The sequence below is a fragment of the Thamnophis elegans genome, chromosome 17, assembly GCF_009769535.1.
Source record: "Thamnophis elegans isolate rThaEle1 chromosome 17, rThaEle1.pri, whole genome shotgun sequence".
NCBI classification, from domain to species: Eukaryota; Metazoa; Chordata; class Lepidosauria; order Squamata; family Colubridae; genus Thamnophis; species Thamnophis elegans.
In genome coordinates, this window is record NC_045557.1 from 8,263,912 (window position 1) to 8,288,353 (window position 24,442).

The 24,442-nt window shown below is 46.1% G+C and overlaps 1 protein-coding gene across 1 annotated transcript; it reads right to left on the bottom strand.

The window, feature by feature from the left end:
* Positions 1-3,893: 3,893 nt before the first annotated feature.
* LOC116520026 (solute carrier family 22 member 6-A-like) lies at positions 3,894-24,306 on the bottom strand. Its single transcript, XM_032234164.1, has 10 exons — positions 23,911-24,306; positions 18,249-18,352; positions 16,329-16,483; positions 14,557-14,725; positions 12,783-12,906; positions 11,744-11,859; positions 9,830-10,044; positions 7,011-7,119; positions 4,722-4,925; positions 3,894-3,990 (listed from the first exon to the last, which is right to left on the bottom strand). Exons 1-10 carry the CDS (start codon positions 24,304-24,306, stop codon positions 3,894-3,896), a joined length of 1,689 nt encoding a protein of 562 aa, XP_032090055.1.
* Between the last annotated feature and the right edge of the window lie 136 nt (positions 24,307-24,442).

The following is a 24,442-nucleotide window of genomic DNA, read 5'->3' on the forward strand; positions in this document are numbered from 1 at the left end:
GGATCGCAGAACCGGCAGCGACCCAGGCTGGCCATGCCCCAAACCAATTCCCCGGTCACTGCCATCTTTTTTTTTTAGTTCTGCACATGCGCCGAACAATTTCCATAGAACTGCACATGAGCGAACCGGCAGTAATACTGGCTGAAACCGACCCCTGCTTCCTTCCTTCATTCATTCATTCCTCCCTCCCTCTTCCTTCCTTCCCTCCCTCCTTCCTTCCTGCTTCCCTTTCTCCTTTCCTCCCGCCTTTTATTTTATCTTTTTTTCACACTTCAAAACCAACCAGTGCCCTTCCCCTCCCTTTCCTTCCTTCTTTCCTTCCTTTCTTCATTCATCCATCTCCCCCCTTCCTTCCTTCATCCCTCCCTCTTCCTTCCTTCCCTCCTTCCTGCCTCCCTTCCCCCTTTTATTTTCTTATTTTTCACACTTCAAAACCAACCAATGCCTTTCCCCTCCCTTTCCTTCCTTCTTTCCTTCCTTTCTTCATTCATCCATCTGTCTCTCCTTCCCCCCTTCCTTTTCCTTTCTTCCTTCATCCCTCCCTCCCTTTTCCTTCCTTCCCTCCTTCCTTCCCTCCTTCCTTCCTTCTTTTTCTTCCTTCCTCCCCTTTCTTCCTGCTTCCCTTCCTCCTTTCCTCCCTCCCTCCCCTCCTTTTATTTTATCTTATTTTTCACAGTTCTGAACCAACCAGTGCCCTTCCCCTCCCTTTCCTTCCTTCTTTCCTTCCTGTCTTCATTCGTCCATCCAGCTCTCCTTCCCTCCTTCCCTTCCTCTTCCTTCCTTTGTCCCTCCTTCCCTCCCTCCCTCCCTTCTCACCTCTCCATCTTTCCTCCCTCCCCTTCCCATTCTCCTTATACAATACAATAGCAGAGTTGGAAGGGACCTTGGAGGTCTTCTAGTCCAACCCCCTGCCTAGGCAGGAAACCCTACACCACTTCAGACAAATGGTTATCCAACATCTTCTTAAAGACTTCCAGTGTTGGGGCATTCACAACTTCTGGAGGCAACTTCTGTTCCACTGATTAATTGTTCTTATTGTCAGGAAGTTTCTCCTCAGTTCTAAGTTGCTTCTCTCCTTGATTAGTTTCCACCCGTTGCTTTTTGTTCTACCTTCAGGTGCCATGGAGAATAGCTTGACTCCCTCTTCTTTGGGGAAACCCCTGAGATATTGGAAGACTGCTACCATGTCTCCCCTAGTCCTTCTTTCTATTAAACTAGATATACCCAGTTCCTGCAACCATTCTTCATACGTTTTATCCTCCAGTCCCCTAATGTGTTTTGGTCTCCAGTCCCCTTCTTGTCTTTGGAGGGGTGGACTTAACATCTGGTTCTCTTTTGCAAAATGCAAGACTTTCTTCCCCTCTTATTTCTTTTCGGCTTGAAGTGAGATTGGATCGCAACTGTGGTGGTGGTGCCCAAGGAAGTGGGGGGGTCGCCTTCAGGAGGCAGAAGTAGCCCTCCTTCTGGGTCAAGTTGGCTCACGGGTTGCATCTCAGCCACCCCACCCCTGCCTGAGACAGCTGCTGCATGCCCCCCTTACCCTTAACCTGGTTATCCAACACTTCTGTGTTTTCCTATCCTCCAGATCACCCTCTAATCCAGTGTTCCTCAACCTTGGCGACTTTTCAGTCCTCTGGACTTCAACTCCCAGAATTCTCCAGCCATTCCCCAGGAATTCTGGGAGTCGAAGTCCACACGGACTTAAGGTCGCCGAGGTTGAGAAACACTGCTCTAATTGAAACGGATGGCTTTACACACGCTGCCCTCTGACACACAAATGCACATTCCCCCCCTCCCCCCCCCGTTCAACGCCCCTGATCGCAACCACACAAGCCAGCGTGATTTGAACAATGGACTTTATTCCCCTCATTTTCCCAATCCAGACGAAACAACAACTTATTAACTTCTCTGCTTGCCAAAAGAAGAGACAAAAAAATTTCCGCAAGGACAAATGACTGATGCCTTCTTGGTATAGTCGAGCCGTTGGCTACCGTCTTGAAGAGATGGAGACCACACACACACACACACACACACACCTCCCCTTCGCAGCCTTGTAGAAGCCATGATTGCAAACTTCTAAAGGATGTCGGTTTATTTCATGGACGGCACGACCAGATGTGGCCCATCACTGGCGCCGAAGAATTAACTACCATTGGCTGCCTGAAAGCATTTGTGTTTTGCAAAAGCTAAGCAGGGCTAAACTTGGTTAATTCGTGGACGGGCGATCACGAAGGACCCATCTGAGAAATTGTTAAGGAAGGAAGGAAGGAAGGAGGGAGGGAGGGAGGGAGGGAGGGAGGGAGGGAGGGAAGGAAGGAAGGAAGGAGGGAGGGAGGGAGGGAAGGAAGGAAGGAAGGAAGGAAGGAAGGAGGGAAGGAGGGAAGGAAGGAAGGAAATGGCTAGCGAGAAAAAACAGAGAAGCAGATAGATCTTTTGGTAGATGGAAGGATGGATGAGTAGAGGATAGAATGGATAGGCAGGCAGAAAAATATACTCTTACACCTTCCTTGGCCCCTCCCTCCCTCCCTCACTCTCTCTCTCTCTCTCTCTCTTCCTCCCTCCCTCCCTCCCTCCCTCACTCACTCACTCACTCACTCTCTCTCTCTCCTCTGAAGGCTCCAGTCCTGGGGATTTGGTCATTTGCAAAGTATCACCTAACCATCTTGGGGTTTACCAGTGCATCGTCTCCAACAAAGTTGGGTCAGCACCTTGGAAGTCTCCCATGGTAAGTGAAAACCCATTTGCTATCTATTTCTCAAGCCCCAAGCTTGAGTGAGGAAGGAAGGAAGGAAGGAAGGAAGGAAAGAAAAGAGAAACGGAAGGAAAGAAAAAGAAAGAAAGAAAAAAAGAAAGAAAGAAAGAAAGAAAGAAGGGGAAGGAAGGAGATAGGTGAAGAGGTAGACAGAGAGGGAGGGGAGGAAGGAAGAAAGGAGAGAAAAGAGGAAGGAAGGAAAGAAGAAGGAAGGAGATAGGTGAAGAGGTAGACAGGGAGGGAGGGTAGGAAGGAAAGAAAAGAGAAAAGGAATTAAGGAAGGAAGTGAAGGAGGAGAAGGAAGGAAATAGGCGAAGAGGTAGACAGGGAGGGGAGGAAGGAAGGAAAGAAGGAAAGGAAAGAGAAAAGAAAGGAAGGAAAGAAGGAGAAGGAAGGATAGGCGAAGAGGTAGACAGAAGGGAGGAAGAAAAGGAGAGAAAATAGAAAAAGAAAGAAAGAGAAGGAAGGAGATAGGTTAAGAGGTAGACAGGGAGGGAAGGGAGGAAGGAAAGAAAGGAAAGAAAGAAAGAAATCCAAGAAGACAATTAACCAAACCACCCCCAAAATTCCTCCATGAAATGAACAGAATTTGCTCTCAAGTGCAAATCTCAAAAGAATAGATTAGAATAACAGAGTTGGAAGGGACCTCGGAGATCTTCTAGTCCAACCCCCTGCTTAGACAGGATACCCTACACCACTTCAGACAAATGGTTATCCAATCCCTCTTAAAAAAACTACGAAAAATAAACCACTTTATTGCAAGCAGGCAACAAGATCAGGAAAATCTTCTCAATCCGAGATTTGAGACAACCCCAGTTTGAAAAAAGAAGCAGAAGAAAATGGCAAATATTACAGATTGGCAGAAAATAACGTTGTGGTTTGGAACTCCTGTCTAAAGGAAGGAATCCCCGGCAATCCAAGAGGTTGTTTTTGGAAATACACTCTGCACATGTTCAGAAGACCCTTCCCATATTTATTATCACAGCAATGAGTCCCCCCCCAGTGAGGCTGGCTTGGCTCAGAGATCACCCATCCTTGACTCAAGGGGAAGGGGCAGTAAAATACAAGAAAAAGAGAAAAAAAGAACGGAAACAAATTTCCTTTAAAAAAAAATTGCAAATACATGTCCACAATCATCTGGTCAACAGGTCTCTTTGAACAAAACTTTGTCCTGCCTCTGGAGCAGGATTTTCTCTTGGGCAATCTCTTCCTCGTTCTTCTTTTTCGTCTTTTTGGATCTGGGGTTTAAAGGGAAGAATAAATCGTAGGTCAGCTGGAAAGCATCTCCATCATGTCGTGCAATTAACATCGATTAAGTAAGATGGATGGACTCAACTCCCAGAATTCCCCAGCCAGAATGGACTTAATTCCAGAATTATCTAGCCAACGTAGATGGATTTCAACTCCCAAGAACATAGAACTCCCAAGAACTCCCCATCCAACATAGCTGGACTCAATTCCTAGAATTCCCCAGACAGCATAAATGTAAAGGAAAAAGTTCCCTTCGCACATCTGTGCCAGTCGTTCCCGGCTCAAGCGGGCGGTGCTCATCTCCGTTTCAAAGCCGAAGAGCCAGCGCTGTCCGAAGACGTCTCCGTGGTCATGTGGCTGGCAGGACTCAACGCCGAAGGCGCATGAAATGCCGTTCCCTTCCCACCAAAGGTGGTTCCTATTTTCTACTTGCATTTTTAACCTGCTTCCGAACTGCTACGTTGGCAGAAGCTGGGACAAGTCACGGGAGCTCACTCGGTTATGCGGCGCTAGGGATTCGAACCGGCAAACCGCCGACCTTTCTCTGATCAGAACTTCCTATATTTAGTCTTTATCTTCTTACTTTTTATTCGTTCGATTTATGGGCCATCCATATAGTCAAGAGGCAATTTTTAAAAAATGAAATAAATAAAAAGAATTTGCCAAGTTCAGAAGTGGGCCCAAATCGCCCGGCGTAACCCCGACAAGAGCCACTCACCTGTTCTCAACATCTTCGATCGTATCCGGCAACGGGACGTTCAAAGTTTCTGGCAAAAGACAGGCGATCATTCCAGCCGCGATGGGGAGCCCCCCGTACACGATGGGCGGGAGGAAGGGGTAATAATCCCCTAAGACGTTAGTCAATGGGGAAACCATGCCCCCTACGCGGGCCATGGTGCTGCCGAAACCCAGCCCGGTCTGTCTGCAAGAGGATGCAAAGATCAGTGAGGTTGGGGAGGTGGTGCTCTGACCCCCTCCTCCGTCCAGTAACAAATGCCGAGACAAGCTTAACTGGAATTTCACAGCACTTTAATTAACAGGAAACCTAAACCTCGGTGGCTGAAAGCAAAGCATAACAGACAGCCTTGGCAGCAATCCAGCCTGCCAAGCTCACAATAATGTTCTCCAACATTAGTTCCTGCGTTGACTTCTGCAAAAGAGGCGTGTGCACAAGCAGTCCTTTTATAGTCTGGAGAGGAGCCTAATTACCACCAGCTGAGTGCAATTACCTCCTGTAACTGCGCAACTGTTCTTGACACCTATTAGCTCTTCGATGGCGTGCATCCAGGAACAACTCACTGCTGGCGTCCGGCTCCCTCTCCCTTGTCTCCTCCCCACTGGTCCAAGGCTCAGGCGCCTCCTGGTGGCCAACCAGCCTCTCTGCGCCCTGCTTGGAGTCGGAACCCTGTGCAGGGTCCTCCACATCCTCCAGAGCCGACTCATAGGGCCCCTCGCTGTCGGAGTCTGGTGGCAGCTCCAATGGCTCCTGCTGGGCCACAACGGGGGGGGGGGGTGTCCTGAAACTCTAGACCCCTTTCCTCACCAAGATAAGCTTAACCAGTCCTGGACTTATGACAGTGATAGGGAGCAGAATTTCCGTTGCTAAACAAAGGGACTTGCTAAGCAAGGCGTGCCCAATTTTACAGCTTTTTCTTGCCACGGTGGTTAAGTGAAACACCGCCATCGTTACGGGAATCACACCGCTGTTAAGTGAATCCCGTTTCCCTCCCCCCCCCATTGACTGTGCTCGTTCTAAACCGGCTGGGAAATCCCAGGTGGGGATCATTTGAACCCAGGATCCTGCCATTGTCGTAAATGACATGCCGGTTGTCAAACTCTCCAGTTTTGATCACATTGGCCATGGAGACGGTGGGGGGGAAACCGGTCATATAAATCACTTTTTTCAGTGCTGTTGTCAAAGGCAGGAAAGAAGGAAAGAAGGAAAGAAGGAAGGAAAAAGAAAGTCAAAAAGAAAGGGAAGGGGAGGGAGGGACAGATGAAAGAAAGTTAGGAGACAGAAACAAGAAGGAAGGAAGGAAGGAAGGAAGGAAAGAAAAGGGGGGAAAGAAAGTCAAAAAGAAAGGGAAAGTGAGGGAGGGACAGAGGAAAGAAAGTTAGGAGACAGAAACAAGAAGGAAGGAGGGAGGGAAGGAAAGAAGGAAGGAAAAAGTCAAAAAGAAAGGGAAAGGGACTGAGGGACAGAGGAAAGAAAGGTAGGAGACAGAAACAGGAAGGAAGGAAGGAAGGAAGGAAGGAAGGAAGGAAGGAAGGAAGGAAGGAAAAAGTGGAAAAGAAAGTCAAAAAGAAAGGGAAAAGGAGGGAGGAAGAGAGGAAAGAAAGGAGACAGAAACAGGAAGGAAGGAAGGAAGGAAGGAAGGAAAAAGTGGAAAAGAAAGTCAAAAAGAAAGGGAAAATGGGGAGGAAGAGAGGGAAAGAAAGGAGACAGAAACAGGAAGGAAGGAAGGAAGGAAGGAAGGAAGGAAAAAGTGGAAAAGAAAATCAAAAAGAAGGATAAAGGCAGGAAGGGAGAGAGGAAAGAAAGGTACAAGACAGGAACATGAAGGAAGGAAGGAAAAAGTTGAAAAGAAAGTCAAAAAGAAAGGAAAGGTAGGGACAGAGGAAAGAAAGGTAGGAGACAGAAACAGGAAGGAAGGAAGCCAATAGCACTTATATACCGCTTCACAGTGCTTACAGCCGTCTCTAACCTCTTTACACACACTTGCCCTCAACCATCTGGGTCCTCATTTTACCGACCTCAGAAGGACAGAAGGCTGAGCCAGCCTTGAGCCGGTCAGGATCGAACTGCTGGCAGTGGGCAGAGCTAGCCTGCAATGCTGCATTCTAACCACTTTGCCACCACGGCTCTCAACGTTTGTAAGTCGAGCACTACCCGTACTTGGAGATGTGAGGGATTTGAACCCAGGAACCGGTGGGGGTGGGGGATTCTGTCCCCAGAGTTACAGTTCCGAAAGTAACCCGAGGGGGCTTTAAAGGCAGCTCCCCTCACCTGACAGGGGTCGGGTAGAGTTCCGTCGTAAAGAGGAAGACGCAGTTGAAGGCCGCCGAGAGGCAGCCTTTGCCGATGACCGCCAGCGCCGTCCGCAGCGTCTGCATTTCTACAGAAAGAAAGAGGGGGACACACACGGAACAAAATAATGTCAGGATTTTACAACAGTTCATTTAGCAACCTTTCAAAGTTACAACCGGAGGACCTATCACCGTTTTTCACACTTAACGACCGTTCCCGCATTCCTTTGGTTACGACGTGATCAGAATTCAGATGCTTGGCAACTGACTCGTATTTATGACGGTCACAATGTCCCAGAGGGAGAGGTGACCCCCCCCTTTTGCGTCCCTGTCTGGGGCGCCCAGTCAATGGGGAAGCCAGATTCACTTAACGACTGCGGTGCTTCCACTTAACAACTGGGCAAGAAAGGTCGCAAAAGGAACAAAACTCACTTAACACAGGTCTCACTTAGCAACGTAATTGTTGGGGTCTCAATTATGGTCATCACTCACAAGCGAGTCCAACATTTATGTTGCTAAGCAAGACAGTTGTTAAGCAAGCCATGCCCAATTTTACCCCACATCTCTGGGGTATTTTAATTGATTTTCTTGCACATTGAAGAGGTTGGACTAAATGATCTTTCTGTTCCTTTTAATTACACCGTTCTGAGATTAAATATCAATACTGATGGAATAATTGGAGCAATAGTTCTCAATCTTGGCAATTTTAAGAGAGGTGGACTTCAACACCATGCTGGCTGGGGGATTCTGGGAGTGGAAGTCCACCCCTCTTAAAGCATGCTGGCTGGGGGATTCTGGGAGTGGAAGTCCACCCCTCTTAAAGCATGTTGACTGGGGGATTCTGGGAGTGGAAGTCCACCCACCTTAAAGCATGTTGGCTGGGGGATTCTGGGAGTGGAAGTCCACCCCTCTTAAAGCATGCTGGCTGGGGGATTCTGGGAGTGGAATTCCACCCACCTTAAAGCATGTTGGCTGGGGGATTCTGGGAGTGGAAGTCCAGCCCTCTTAAAGCATGTTGACTGGGGGATTCTAGGAGTTGAAGTCCACCCCTCTTAAAGCACGCTGCCTGGGGAATTCTGGGAGTGGAAGTCCAGCCCTCTTAAAGCATGCTGACTGGGGGATTCTGGGAGTTGAATTCCACCCCTCTTAAAGCATGCTGGCTGGGGGATTCTGGGAGTTGAATTCCACCCCTCTTAAAGCATGTTGACTGGGGGATTCTGGGAGTGGAAGTCCACCCCTCTTAAAGCATGCTGGCTGGGGGATTCTGGGAGTGGAAGTCCACCCCTCTTAAAGCACGCTGCCTGGGGAATTCTGGGAGTGGAAGTCCACCCCTCTTAAAGCACGCTGGCTGGGGGATTCTGGGAGTTGAATTCCACCCCTCTTAAAGCATGTTGACTGGGGGATTCTGGGAGTGGAAGTCCACCCCTCTTAAAGCATGCTGGCTGGGGGATTCTGAGAGTTGAATTCCACCCCTCTTAAAGCACGCTGCCTGGGGAATTCTGGGAGTGGAAGTCCAGCCCTCTTAAAGCATGCTGGCTGGGGGATTCTGGGAGTGGAATTCCACCCCTCTTAAAGCATGTTGACTGGGGGATTCTGAGAGTTGAATTCCACCCCTCTTAAAGCACGCTGCCTGGGGAATTCTGGGAGTGGAAGTCCAGCCCTCTTAAAGCATGCTGGCTGGGGGATTCTGGGAGTTGAATTCCACCCCTCTTAAAGCATGTTGACTGGGGGATTCTGAGAGTTGAATTCCACCCCTCTTAAAGCACGCTGCCTGGGGAATTCTGGGAGTGGAAGTCCAGCCCTCTTAAAGCATGCTGGCTGGGGGATTCTGGGAGTGGAAGTCCACCCCTCTTAAAGCATGTTGACTGGGGGATTCTGAGAGTTGAATTCCACCCCTCTTAAAGCACGCTGCCTGGGGAATTCTGGGAGTGGAATTCCACCCCTCTTAAAGCATGCTGGCTGGGGGATTCTGGGAGTTGAATTCCACCCCTCTTAAAGCATGTTGACTGGGGGATTCTGGGAGTTGAAGTCCACCCCTCTTAAAGCATGTTGACTGGGGGATTCTGGGAGTTGAAGTCCACCCCTCTTAAAGCATGTTGACTGGGGGATTCTGGGAGTTGAAGTCCACCCCTCTTAAAGCATGTTGACTGGGGGATTCTGGGAGTGGAATTCCACCCCTCTTAAAGCACGCTGCCTGGGGAATTCTGGGAGTGGAAGTCCAGCCCTCTTAAAGCACGCTGACTGGGGGATTCTGGGAGTTGAATTCCACCCCTCTTAAAGCATGTTGACTGGGGGATTCTGGGAGTGGAAGTCCACCCCTCTTAAAGCATGCTGGCTGGGGGATTCTGGGAGTGGAAGTCCACCCCTCTTAAAGCATGTTGACTGGGGGATTCTGAGAGTTGAATTCCACCCCTCTTAAAGCACGCTGCCTGGGGAATTCTGGAAGTCCAGCCCTCTTAAAGCATGCTGGCTGGGGAATTCTGGGAGTGGAATTCCACCCCTCTTAAAGCATGCTGCCTGGGGGATTCTGGGAGTGGAATTCCACCCCTCTTAAAGCATGTTGACTGGGGGATTCTGAGAGTTGAATTCCACCCCTCTTAAAGCATGCTGGCTGGGGGATTCTGGGAGTTGAAGTCCACCCATCTCAAAACATTCGGCTTTCTCAGCAGACAACCTCCTCCTGGTCTGGGTCGAAATCTTCTGGACAGTTGGCTGGTTCTTCTTCTGAGGAAGTCCCCTGAAGGCTGACATAGGAGGGAGAACACCACACACAACAGGCAGATCAGCCGACATACGCACCCAAGGGCACAAATAAGTTGGTGATGATGATGGTCCCGGCGGTCAGCAGAAAGCCGGTGAGGCTGACCCTCCGTCCAATGTAGCTCATGGTGATCGTGACAATCAGTTTGGCGGGAAAATCCACCGCTCCGAAGATCACCTGGATGAGGTAAATGCTGACCCCAAAATTTTGGAGGTCCATGACCAGCCCGTAGTAGGAGAAGCTGACAGAGAACCTGAAGTATACAAAACACAATCGCTCTGAGTTGTCGTTTCCCGACGGCTGAAGATTTCATAGTATTAACAACCAGCCCCAAGTTCTACCATTATTGGTCAAGAGGCTGACTTCTTCACCAAACCACAGAAAGCAATTTGGAGGATGTCCGCCGATTTATCGATCCATTTATGTTCCATGTTTCTAGACCTCACCATCTCCCTCAAGGACCCCTTAGTTCTAAAGCTCCCTGAACTCTTCTAACAGGTAGTCCTCAAGTTATGGACCTCATGCAGCCTGTAGTTGTATTGTAGTCATCGAACGGGTCGTTTACACGATTTTACGATAGGTGTTTTTTTTGCAGCGGTCATTAAGTGAAAGTGGCAGTCATAAGTATGAATGGTGTGGGTGCTAAGGGAATGCTAAGGTTGCTAATTATAATAGATATGTTAATGTTTTTTTAATTGTTTTAATGGGTTTTTTTTACTGTTTTTATTGATTTGAAATGCTTGTAAGATTTTAACGGTAATAGTTTTGAGTTGTGAGGGTTCCCCCCTTCCAAGTCATTTGCAGAGATGGGTAGTGAAAGAATGAAAAGAAGGAAAGGAAGGAAGGAAGGAGGAAAGAGAGTGTATGAAAGAAAAAAAGAAAGAAAGAGGAAGAGAGAAGAAAGAAAAGAGAGGGAGAAAGAGAAAAAAGAAGAGATAAGAAAGAAAAAATAAAGAAAAGAGGAAAGAAAGAAAGAGAAAGAAAAAAGAAAGAGGAAGAGATAAGAAAGAAAGAAAGAAAGAAAGAAGAGGAAGAGAGAAGAAAGAAAAGAGAGGGTGAAAGAGAAAAAAAGAAAAAAGGAAGAGATAAGAAAGAAAAAAGAAAAGAAGAAAGAAAGAGAAAAAGAAAGAAAGAGGAAGAGATAAGAAAGAAAGAAAGAAAGAAAGAAAGAAAGAAGAGGAAGACAGAAGAAAGAAAGAAAAGAGAGAAAAAGAGAAACAAGGAAAAAAGAAAGAGGAAGAGATAAGAAAGAAAAGGCGAAAGAAAGAAAAGACAGAAAGAAAGAAAGGAAGAGAAGAAAAAAGAAACAGAAAAAGAAAGGAAGAGATAAGAAAGAAAGAAAGAAAGAAGGATAGAAAGAGAGAAGAGGAAGAGAAGAAAGAAAAGAGGGAGAAAGAAAAAAAGAAAAAAGGAAGAGATAAGAAAGAAAAAAGAAAACAAGAAGAAAGAAAGAGAAAGAGAGAGAAAGGAAGAGAAAAGAAAGAAAGAAAGAACGAAAGAGGAAGCAGAAGAAAGAAAGAAAAGAGAGAAACAAAAAGAAACAAAGAAAAAAGAAAGAGGAAGAGATAAGAAAGAAAAGGCGAAAGAAAGAAAAGACAGAAAGAAAGAAAGAGGAAGAGAAGAAAAAAAGAAACAGAAAAAGAAAGGAATAGATAAGAAAGAAAGAAAGAAAGAAAGAAAGAAAGAAAGAAAGAAAGAAAGAAAGAAAGAAAGAAAGATTAAATTAATTGTTCACTATGATGAGAAACACTCCCTAAACAAAACAATTCATCCTTGAAAAAGCTTTAAGCCCCCCTCTCCAAAACGTTGCTTCATTCCTGCTTTTGACTGTGGATCAAACGGTGGGCTTTTCAAATAGAGAGCATACCCCCTCCCTCTTTCTCTTCCTGGGAAACTGACCGACAGGACGTGGCTTCTTGAAGGACAGCCGTCCTTCAGATTGACCCGCTTACCACACCATGGAGAGGCAGAAGAAAATGCGGCGGATGCTCGGCGTGCGCACCAAGTCAGAAATGGTGTAGCTGGACTTGCAGGAAGACAATTCCTTCTCCATACTGGAAAGCAGAACCTAACGGGGAGAAGCAAAAGCGCGCCAGAAAAATTATAAGAGGAGCGGAAACTGATCGCGAATGAAGGAGAATATAAGCGTCCCCAGGATCCAATCTGGCTCGGTCATCGAGATGGGACATTTTGTCTTCCAAGCGTTCAGACTCGTCCTGGCACCCATTCTCGAGGACCTTCTCTCTAGCGGAGTGTGTGTTTTGTGTTATTCTGCGTGTGGCATTTGCACGGTGTCTGCGGTGAGTAGTTTTTCAGATGTTGATTGGGGTGTTGAGGGCCAGCTATTAAGTTGCTGGTCCTTGTTTCCTTGTGCCCCTAAGTACTTGATATTTGTCGTTATTGTTCATTGGGAAGTCGCGTCCGACTCATGGCGGATCCATGGACAACGTTCCTCCAGGCCTTCCTATCCTCGACCATCCTCCGAAGACGTCTCCGTGGTCATGTGGCCGGCATGACTCAGTGCCGAAGGTGCACGGAACGCTGTTCCCTTCCCACCAAAGGTGGTTCCTATTTTTCTACTTTCTACGCTGAGCTTTCGGCAGTTCGGCGGTTCGAATGCCTAGCGCCGCATAACGGAGTGAGTTCCCGTGACTTGTCCCAGCTTCTGCCAACCTAGCAGTTCGAAAGCAAGTAAAAAATGCAAGTAGAAAAATAGGAACCACCTTTGGTGGGAAGGGAACAGCGCTCCGTGCGCCTTCGGCGTTGAGTCATGCCGGCCACCTGACCACGGAGACGTCTTCGGACAGCGCTGGCTCTTCGGCTTTGAAACGGAGATGAGCGGCGCCCCCTAGAGTCGAGAACGACTAGCATGTATGTGCGGGGGGAACTTTTACCTAATCGGGACAACCTTCAAGGTTGCAAAGATTCGGCAAATTTTGTACAACGGCTTGTTGAATTTCCCACCTCCCCACCCCTGTGTTTCTTCCATACCTCTGTGGTGATTCTCGCACCCGCTTCCTGCTTTTTGTTGATCCTGGCCACCTTCTGGAGAACCCCAACGGCCTTATTGGCCTGGCCGGACTGGATCAGCCAGCGAGCCGATTCAACGTACCACCTGCAAGATAGAAGATCCAAGTGGCTGTGAGTTCCACAGGTTACCAAGTGTACCTACCAAACTCCAGTTAATCCTTCACTTACAACAGCTACCGAGCCTAAAAATTATGTTGCCAAGCAAGACAGTTATTAAATGGCTGTCTCGTCTAGCGACTTTTCTTGCCACAGTTGTTAAGTGAATCCCTTCCGTTGTTAAGTGGTGAAGCGAATCCAGCTTCCCCCATTGACTTTGCTGATCAGAAGATCACAAAAGGGGATCTTGATACCACCCCCCGGGACCCTGCAACTGTCGTAAGTACATGCCAGTTGTCAAGCATTTGGATTTTGATCACATGACCGCGGGGATGCTGCCACGGTGGGAAAATGGTCCCTTTTTCCAGTGCCGTAGTAACTTGGAGCGGTCAATAAACGGACTGTCGTAAGTTGAGGACTCCCTGTACTCTTACACACAGCCACAATCCCTCTCTTCTTCTCTTTTACCTGTCACCACCGCCTTTTGTCCTGACCGAGGCTTCCCAAGAGCCTGAAGCAAACTCCTTGTCCCAACAAAAAACCCTTTGATTAATTGACTGTGAATTCTGCTCCTTCACATCCAGCAAAGTCTTTCAAGGGAGGATTTATGGTCACAGACCTTATCTGGCTTGGAGAGCTGCCAGGCCGATCTCTGCAAAACTTGGCCAGGAGTCTCGGAGAGTCACGAACCAATTAAACGAACTAATGGTCTCCTGCAAACTCCACTCCCCTGTCGCTCCTCTTTTATTTCCTCTGGGAGGGGCCATTCATTGTCCACCTGTGGCCTTCCTCCCAAGTCGAACCCTGTTCTTTAGTTCTTCCCTTCGTCTGGCAGCTCTGCGCAAGGAGGATTTACAGTCACAGACCTTATCTGGCTTGGAGAGCTGCCAGGCCGATCTCAGCAAAAGTTGGCAAAGAGTCTCGGAGAGTCACGAACCAATGAAGCGAACTAATGGTCTCCTGCAAACTCCACTCCCCTGTCGCTCCTCTTTTATTTCCTCTGGGAGGGGCCATTCACCGCCCACCTGTGGCCTTCCCCCCCAAGTTGACCCCTGTTCTTTAGCTCTTCCCTTCGTCTGGCAGCTCTGCGCAAGGAGGATTTACAGTCACAGACCTTATCTGGCTTGGAGAGCTGCCGATCTCAGCAAAAGTTGGCAAAGAGTCTCAGAGAGTCACGAACCAATGAAGCGAACTAATGGTCTCCTGCAAACTCCAGTCCCCTGTCGCTCCTCTTTTATTTCCTCTGGGAGGGGCCATTCACCGCCCACCTGTGGCCTTCCTCCCAAGTCAACCCCTGTTCTTTAGCTCTTCCCTTCATCTGGCAACTCTCCTCATGCGCACACTGGGAACAGGCTCCAGCTGTTCTTCTGCCCCACTGATAGACTCCGAAGGCAGCTGATAACTGTCAGACGGCCCTGGCCCCCTCTCTCTGCCTCCGACACAGAGCCCTCATCAGGGCCTTCCCCAGACTCCAGGACTGGCCCAGGTTCCTCCCCAACCCTCCTCACTGTCCGAATCGACTGCCAGCTCCACTGGCCTCTGGCAGGCCACACACTGGCCTCTGGCAGGCCTTCCGAAGTGTGAGCTCTCTGGGAAAAGAGGGAGAAGGTCGTATCACCCATCATCCCCACACACGTACCAGGAATAAAGGAGGAAGAACAAATAAGGAGCCGAAACAGCCAGCTGCAACCAACGCCAGTCCCGGATGGCGTAGGCCAAGCCTGCGAGAAGTATTTGCCCCAGGGTATAAGACAATCCGGTGAGGGCAATGGTGATGGTCCGGTGCTGGGTGGGAATCCATTCCACAACTGGAAAAAGAAGGGATCCGTTGGAGAAAACACTCTGCCACCAGTTTTATCTTAATATTAATAATGTTTTAACTTATGAAGGATAGGACAGGATAGAACAGAACAGAACAGAATTAATTAGAATGGAATAGGATAGAACAGTTGGAAGGGACCTTGGAGGTCATCTAGTCCAACCCCCCCTGCCCAGGCAGGAGACCCTGCACCACTTCTGACAGATGACAGTCCAGTCTCTTCTTGAAGGGCCTCCAGGGATGAAGCTCCCACAACTTCTGAAGGCAACTTCTGTTCCACGGTTTAATTGTTCTCCCTATCAGGAAATTCCTCCTTATTTCCAGGTTGAATCTCTCCTTGGTCAGTTTCCATCCATTCTTCCTCGTCTGGCCTTCAGCGGCTTTGGAGAATAGCTTGACCCCCTAACTCCTCTCTGGGGCAGCCCCTCGAATATTGGAAGATGCTCTCCTGTCTCCCCTGGTCCTTCTCTTCCCTAGACTAGCCAGGCCCAGTTCCTGCAACCATTCATCGTAGGTTTTAGCCTCCAGTCCCCTCATCATCCTGGTTGCTCTTCTCTACACTCTTTCTATAGTCTCAACATTAACTGGGAAATAGCTGGTAAATCTCGGCGTGACTCTCCTTGTGGTCTCTTTTCCTTTTTCTCCATCCTTCACCCACATAACACCTATCCTCCGCGAGCTGCACTGGCTACCTGTCGATCTCCAGGTGCGCTTCAAGGTGCTACTTGTCACCCATAAAGCCCTCCATGGTAGTGGATCTGGGTACTTGAGAGACCGCCTACTGCCAATTACCTCCACGCGACCTATTAGATCTCATCGATTAGGCCTCCTCCGAGTTCCATCTGCCGGTCAATGCCGACTGGCAACTACGCGGAGGAGAGCCTTCTCGGTGGCAGCTCCGACCCTATGGAACGATCTCCCCGTGGAGATTCGTACCCTCACCACCCTCCAGACCTTCCGCACAGCCCTCAGAATCCGGCTATCCCGTCAGGCCTGGGGCTAAGACTGTAACCCGCCTGAATGGTATGAATGTTGTGTTTTTAATTATGTATTGTCTTATATGTTAAAAGTTTGTCTCCCCCTCCCCTTTGGGTTGTGAGCTGCCCTGAGTCCCCCCAGGGAAAAGGGCGGCATATAAATAAACTTCTACAATCTAAACTTCTACAATCCTTCCACAAGTGGCTTTCTGAATCAGCTCGCTGGCTGATAACAGCCGGGAAGCTCGAGCAGGCCGTGACGGAGAATAGCTTGACCCCCTTCCTCCTCTCTGTAGCAGCCCCTCAAATATTGGAAGGCTGTTCTCCTGTCTCCCCTGGTCCTTCTCTTCCCTAGACTAGCCAGGCCCAGTTCCTGCAACCGTTCATCGTATGTTTTCATAAGAGGAAGGGAAACAGTCTAGACCACTGTCAGGTCAAAGCTCTTTCAGCCCTCACTTGAATTTCTAACTTGGATTCTTGGCTTCCAACTGGGAAATCCTTGGCCGGGGGAGCCCAGGGGATCCACCCAGAGTCCCAGACCAAGAGCTTCGTTTCGACCCCGCCTCGAAGTCCCCCTTGAGATCCTCTAGCCTAGATTAAAGTTGAGGCTCTTACTCAAACAGGCAATGCTGAGGCCGAATCCCGACAGCGCCATGCCGGTGAGAAAGCGGAAGAAGCAATAGGAGGCGTAATTGGGCGAGAAAGCAGCGCAGGTTCCCGTCACGGCCATTTGGAAAAAGGACCAGATGGTGAGGGCTCGGCGGCCGAATCTGCAGGGGGAACAAAAGAGACCATCATCCACCACCCCCTGCTCTTGAGAAGCCCGGCAGGCACAAAAGAAAATGGGAGTTTTTGTCTCTGTGTCTGTCTGTGTGTGCGTGCTTGAAGATACAGGTTGCTCTCTGGGAGGATACAGGTGGTCCGTAACTTACAACTGTAATTATGACTCGACTTATGACTGTAATCGGGTCCTTGACTGGTGGCTGTAAATTGTGATGGGGGTCATCATGTGATTGCAGCCAAAAAAAAATTAGATTTGTGTATGTATGTATTTGTCTGTCTGTCCGTCCATCCATCCATCCATCCATCCATCCATCCATCCATCCATCCATCCATCCATCCATCTATCTATCTATCTATCTATCTATCTATCATCTTCTCTCTTATCTATCCTTCCTTCCTTCCTTCCTCCCTCCCTCCTTATCTATCTATCTATCTATCTATCTATCTATCTATCTATCTATCATCTTCTCTCTTATCCATCCATCCTTCCTTCCTTCCTTCCTATCTATCTATCTATCTATCTAACTATCTATCTATCATCTATCTATCGCTCCCTCTTTTATCTATCTATCCTTCCTTTATCTATCTATCTATCTATCTATCTATCTATCTATCTATCTATCTATCTATCTATCATCTATCTATCTATCATCTATCTATCTCTATTTATCTATCTATCTATCTATCTATCTATCTATCTATCTATCTATCTATCTATCTCCTATCTATCCTTCCTTCCTTCCATCCATCCATCCATCCATCATCATTATTTATCTATTATCTATCATCTATCTATCTATCTATCTATCTATCTATCTATCTATATCTATTTCTCTCTCTTATCTATCTTTCCTTCCATCCATCATCAGTATCTATCTATCCTTCCTTCCTTCCTCCCTCTCTTCCTTCCTTCCTTCCTTCCTTCCTTCATGTATCTCTCTAGATAGAGTCTTTTTTAACTTTGTGTATTTTTTTTAGCTTTTAAAATTATTGTTTGTATGCCACCCATCTTATGCTGGTCTATGATCTCAATAAGAGTTGATCGACAGTTGCTGATTTCGAAACTGTTTTGAGCAGAACCTCACACCCCAAACCAGCACAAAAATAATTCTTCACTTATACGCGGCATTGGCTGTTAATCAATAATTAATCAACATCTGGAAAGATTTGATCCATTTCCTTTTACTGATACAATTTGGGATGGGCAGCCTTGAAATGGTGTGGGACTAGGAATGGATTCCTAGAGGGGGGAAAAGTGCAGACTATGGGAACCATTTGCCCTACTCAGGTGACCCTCCTGAGGACACAGACAAACCTCCAAGAGGCCTCAATGACCCTCTAAAAAGGATGCAAATGACCAGCTGTCTGCAAGGAGGATCAATCCTTCCCTTCCCCACCATCCAGTCAGAGCTGAAGAAGCTTCTTGGATGAGAAGCGAAAGGTCTTCAAAAGAAAAAATCAAGGAAGTCCAGTTGCCTCCTGAAAAAAGCACCTTTGGGGTGACCATGGCCTTGGATGACGGAGAATCTCTACATACTTCCAAAGAGAAGGAATCTCATTGCAGGTGTCAATCAGACCTCAGTGGTAAGAAGCAGTTAGTGCCCCCTTGTGCCCAACACCCAAACTGCACTTCTCAGTCTACTGGTGGGAGTAAAAAAAAAGTGATTTGATCCCCGCGTGGTGCCCTGACCACCGGAGTTCGCCCGCTACTCACCTCTTTCTCCCAGTGCTGCCCCCTGCTGACCAACATACCTGTCAGCCAGGCCGCCTAGGACCAGAGCGCCAATCAGCACCCCTGCCATGTAAATGGACTGCGCCATCTCCCGAAGTTTAAGCCGGTCGCAAACCAGGTCCCACTGTCACAGGAGAAAAGGAGTTTCATTAAAAGGTGTATGAGTAGAAAAGAATATTTGCAGCTCAGGGTTGAACTGCGAAGTTCTTGGCGCTGTCTGAACTTGGTGGTTTTCTTGAGGATGTTTCATGACCCAACTAGGTAGCATCATCAATGCTAAAAAAGGGGGGGCGGATTGCAGAGAGGAGGAGGAGGAGGAGGACTGAGGGTCTTTGGGGCTCTCTGAGCTTGGTGGTTTTCTTGCAAGCGTTTCGTGACTCAACTGGGTAGCATGATCAGTGCTCATAGAGAGCAAACCCCACTTCCTTCTAGCACTGATGGTGTTACATAGTGAGGTTAATGAAATGTCTTCAAAAAAATCTCCATCAAGCTCAGAGAGCACCAAGGACCCCACAGTTGTCTTCTTCCTCCTCCTCCTTCTCCTCCTTCTTCTTCCTTCTTCTTCTTCTTCCTCCTCCTTCTTCTTCTTCCTTCTTCTTCTTCCTCCTCCTTCTTCCTCCTCCTCCTTCTTCTTCCTCCTCCTTCTTCTTCCTTCTTCTTCTTCTCCTCCTCCTCCTCCTTCTTCCTCCTCCTCCTTCCTCCTCCCCCTCCTCCTCCTTCTTCTTTCTTCTTCTCCTTCTTCTTCTCCTCCTCCTTATTCCTTCTTCTTTTCTTCTTCCTTCTTCTACTTCTTCTTCTTCTTTTCTTCCTCCTCCTCCTCCTTCTTCTTCTTCTTTTCTTCCTTCTTCTTCTTCCTCCTCCTCCTCCTCCCCCCTCCTCCTCCTCCTGAGCCGAAGTGGCGCAGTGGTTAAATGCAGCACTGCAGGCTACTTCAGCTGACTGCAGTTCTGCAGTTCGGCTGTTCAAATCTCACCGGCTCAAGGTTGACTCAGCCTTCCATCCTTCTGAGGTGGGTAAAATGAGGACCCGGATTCTTGTTGGGGGCAATATGCTGACTCTGTAAACCGCTTAGAGAGGGCTGAAAGCCCCATGAAGCGGTATATAAGTCTAACTGCTATTGCTATTGCTATCCTCCTCCTCCTCTTCCTCTCCACAATCCCCACTCGCTTCTAGCACTGATGATGTTACCTAGTTGGGTCATGAAACATCTGCAAGAAAACAAGAAAGCTCAGGGAGCAACAAGGACCCTCACAATTAAAAGGTGTGTGTGTGCGCGCAAGAGAGAGAGGGAGGGATCATACCTGGCTGAAGTGTTTAGCACCTGGATGATGTGATGGAGAGGATGTATGTGATGTGTGATGTGTATTTGGGGGCATGGAGTCTCTCTGAAGGTAGAGGCATGCTTGCAACTTACAGACACGAAATAGTCCTTGACTTACAACCGGTTGCTAAGCAGCCCTTCAAAGTTACACCGGACTGGGCAATGAGTCTCTTCAGAGTTTTAAAAAACAAAAACAAACTCTCAGCCCTGTTCTTTTTCAAATGCTTGCATTGCCCCCTAGCGGTGCAAAACATTTCAGCTGCCAGAATTCTGGAGCCCCCAGGACTAGAAACTTGAAATGGCTTCTCTTGTGATTTAAAAATTTTTTTTAAAAAAAATGCCCCCAATGCAAGCCATTCAGAGGCTGATCTTTTTTGGGAACCTGGGCCAGACAAGCCTTGCCAGGCAGATCTTGCCCATTTAGCAAGAAAATCAAAGTTGGTTACTTGACTTTGTGCAAGCTTGAGAGGGTGGGGGAGACCAAGAAGAGAAATATAAATTGGGGAAGACTGGCTGGGAACAATATTTTTGCTCTCTGCAGAAAAATTGGCCAGTCCTTCTCTTAGAAGTGGTGCCAGGTAAATTGCGCCCCACTGATTTGAGATTTTTCTGTGCCCAGCAGGGCCTTTGGATTGCGTATGTGTGTGTGCAACAAGCCCCCCCCTCCATTTCCACCCCAACCAAAAACATTTCCTGTGGTTTCTGCAACTTAACTCCTTTATTTGCTGGAGGGTGGGGGGAAAAATCAGGTTGTTTTATTGCATCTGTCTCCCTGTTGCTTCATCGCTACTAAGACTGTTTCTAAGGACCGGGCTGGATGGTGGCAGTCACAACTTTGCAAAAAAACAACAACAACAACCTTTTGTCTAGATTTTGAGGGTTTTAAAGTCTTGGGATGCCACAGGGCAAGCAGAAAGTCCCAGGTTCGAAAGGTGACATCTCTCGACTTCAGTTCAAATCAAATAGCAAGGTGCTACGTTAGTATTAGGGCTGGTTGAACATCCAGCCAGATGTTTAGACTAGATTTGGCATTTTCGTCTGCCTTATTGAGTCTTTCCCAAGGATTGGGATACACAGGTGTGGTTGTTTGATGGTGTTAAAGGCATCATCTTTCCTGCCTAAGCAGGGGGTTGGACTAGAAGACCTCCAAGATCCCTTCCAACTATTCTATTTTATTTCTCATTCTGTTCTATTCTATTCCATTTTATTGCTTGTTCCTGTTCTATTCTATTCTATTTCTTATTCTATTCTATTTTATTTCTCATTCTATTCTATTTCCCATTTTATTCTATTCTATTTCTCATTCTGTTCTGTTCTATTCTATATTCCAAAGTTCTATTCTATTTCTTATTTTATTCTATCCTATTCTATTTCTCATTCTATTCTATTTCTCATTCTATCCTATTCTATTTTTTATTCTATTCTATTTCTCATTTTGTTCTATTCTGTTCTATTTCTTATTCTATTCTATTTTATTTCTCATTCTATTCTGTTCTGTTCTATTTCTCATTCTATTCTATTTCTATTTCTATTTCTCATTCTATTCTATTTCCCATTCTATTCTATTCTATTTCTCATTCTGTTCTGTTCTATTCTATTCTATATTCCAAAGTTCTATTCTATTCTATTTCTTATTCTATTCTATTTTGTTTCTCATTCTATTCTATTCTATTCTATTTCTCATTCTATTCTATCCTATTTCTCATTATTCTATTCTATTTCTAGGTCTAGTTCTATTTCTATTTCTCATTCTATTCTATTTCCCATTCTATTCTATTTCTCATTCTGTTCTGTTCTATTCTATTCTATATTCCAAAGTTCTATTCTATTCTATTTCTTATTCTATTCTATTTTATTTCTCATTCTGTTCTATTCTATTCTATTCTGTTTTATTTCTTGTTCTGTTCTATTCTATTCTATTTCTTATTCTATTCTATTTTATTTCTCATTCTATTCTATTTCCCATTTTATTCTATTCTATTTCTCATTCTATTCTATTTCTCATTCAATTCTATTTCCTATTCTATTCTATATTCCAAAGTTCTGTTCTATTTCTATTTCTATTCGTCTCATTGCAGGATGTCAGCCATTCCAAATGAAGTTGCCTTTTGCAATTCACCGATGAGGATTTTGTCAATGTCCAGGACATTCAAGGGGGACTCCAGATGTTACTATAATTCTTACCATTTCCTGATTTCTACAGAACTATCCATATCCGTCTCCCTGCTTACCACTCTGCCCAATTTGGTTCTTTTTCCACTTGGTCATTTTTAAAAAAAATATTTTCAGTTTCCTTGCTGTTTCTCAGGATCCCCCCCCCCCCCACCTTCCTTTGTAAGCTTGGTCTGTTCTCTTTCCATACGTTTGAATTTAGGTCTGGGTATAAAACCAGCAAGAATTTTGGCATGGATAGTTTGCCTTACGATGCATTCATTTTTTTGTACATCGTTTTCCCTGAAATAGTTCTACATCATTTTCACGGATAGGATTTTGAAACAGACTTCTCTTTCAATATAATTAGGATAGGATAGGATAGAATAGAATAGAAGAATTCAGAATAGAATAGAAGAATAGAATAGAATAAGAGAATTCAGAATAGAATAGAATAAAATAGGAGAATTTAGAATAGAATAAAAAATAGAATAGAAGAATTCAGAATAGAATAGAATGGAATAGAAGAATAGAATAGAATAGAAGAATTCAGAATAGAATAGAATAGAATAGAAGAATAGAATAGAACAGAATAAGAGAATTCAGAATAGAATAGAATAGAAGAATAGAATAGAATAAAATCCAGAATAGAACAGAACAGAAGAATAGAATAGAATAAGAGAATTCAGAATAGAATAGAATAGAATAGAATAGAATAGAATAGAATAAGAGAATATAGAATAGATTAGAATAGAATAGAATAAGAGAATATAGAATAGAATAGAATAGAATAGAATTCTTTATTGGCCAAGTGTGATTGGACACACAAGGAATTTGTCTCTGATGGATAAGCTCTCAATGTACATAAGGAGAATAAAATACATTCATCAAGAATAAAAAGATATGACAGTGATAGTTAAGGTTACTAATAAGCTATCAAATTGTCCTAGGAAAAAGATAAAAGCAATATAAATTGAAAGATACAAGCAACATGGTTATAATCATAAGTGGGAAGAGAGATGTACTTAGGAAGGAAGAGAAGAAGAATAGTAATACAGTCTTAGTAAATTATTTGACAGTGTTGTGGGAATTAGTTGTATAGAAAGAGCAGTATGCAATGGAGAGAACAGATTGGTATCTGTTTATACAGATTAAGATTGGGATTATGTATGGAAAGGGCAGATTAGTTGTGCTACGAAGTTTAGAAGGAACAACTACGCAACCAGGAGAATCGCATTTGAAAAACAGCCCAAAAGACATCTAGAATAACAATTTAATATTGCATGTAAGTATTTGGCATTCTTTGCTCTGGCAAAACCATGATTAGAATAGAATAGAATAACAGAGTTAGAAGGGACCTTGGAGGTCTTCCAGTCCAACCCCCTGATTAGGCAGGAAACCGTACACCACTTCAGACAAATGGTTATCCAATCCCTTCTTAAAAACTTCCAGTGTTGGAGCATTCACAACTTCAGGAGCCAAGTTGTTCCACTGGTTAATTGTTCTCACAGTCAGGAAACTTATCTTTAGTTCTAAGTTGCTTCTCTTCTTGATTAGTTTCCATCCATTGCTTCCTGTCCTTCCTTCAGGTGCTTTGGGGAATAGGTTGACCCCTCTCTTCTTTGTGGCAACCCCAGAGATATCGGAAAACTGATATCCTGTCTCTCCTGGTCCTTCTTTTCCTTATACCCAGTTCCTGCAACTGTTCTTCGTATGTTTTAGCCTCCAGTGCCCTAATCCTCTTTGTTGCTCTTCTCTGCACTCTTTCTAGAATCTCAGCATCTTTTTTACATCGTGGTGACCAAAACTGAATGCAGTTTTCCAGGTGTGGCCTTACCAAGGCTTTATAAAGTGGCATTAACACTTCATGTGATCTTGATTCTATCCCTCTGTTGATGCAGCCTAGAACTGTGTTGGCTTTTTAAGCAGCTGCTGCACAGGGCTGGCTCCTATTTAAGTGGTTGTCCACTAGGATTCCGAGATCCCTCTTGGAGTTACAACTATTGAGCAAGGTCCCACCTAGACTCTACCTGTGCATTTTGATTAGGTCAGGAAAGAACAGCAGGAAGATGACAAAATCATTAGAGACCCCATCCCTCCACCCAAGATAGACACATGCCTTGGCTCTGAGAATCTCTCCCTATCACAATTTTATTTTCCCTCCAAATAATACTTCTCACAGTTCATCGCCCTCCCGGTGTGTCACTCACCTCGCTGATGATGGTGGACGTAAACTGAGTCTGGTCATAAAACCATCCATCGGCACACGGCTCGGTCTCCGTCTCGTTCACCCGGGTGACACTCGCGTTGAGGAGTTCCCACTGCGCGTCCGTGAAGCGCCTGCATTTTTCCAACCTTTTCTTGCTGTCCATGGGGATGCTGACGCGGAGAAGTTGGGCAGCCCCTTGTGGATGAGTGATATTGGGGTAGTCACTGCCGTTGGGGGCGAGGCGTACCTGGCAATGATGCCCTGGGATAGCAGCCGTGAAGTTCTGGAGAAGGTTATGGCTGGCCATGAACAAGATTGGAATGGTCAGCAGCATTGTGTGAATAAGTTGGAACCGTCCCATGCCACCGACTTGCTCCAGGAGTTCCCCAAAAGCCATGTTGAGTCCAGAAAGATCCTCGGAGGGCTCTCCCCAAAAAATCTACAGGCCAGATCTTGCTCCCGGGATGAATTCTATTCGCATAAAGCAGAAAGACAAGAGATGGGGAGATGGAGAAGAGAAAAGAAAAAGATAT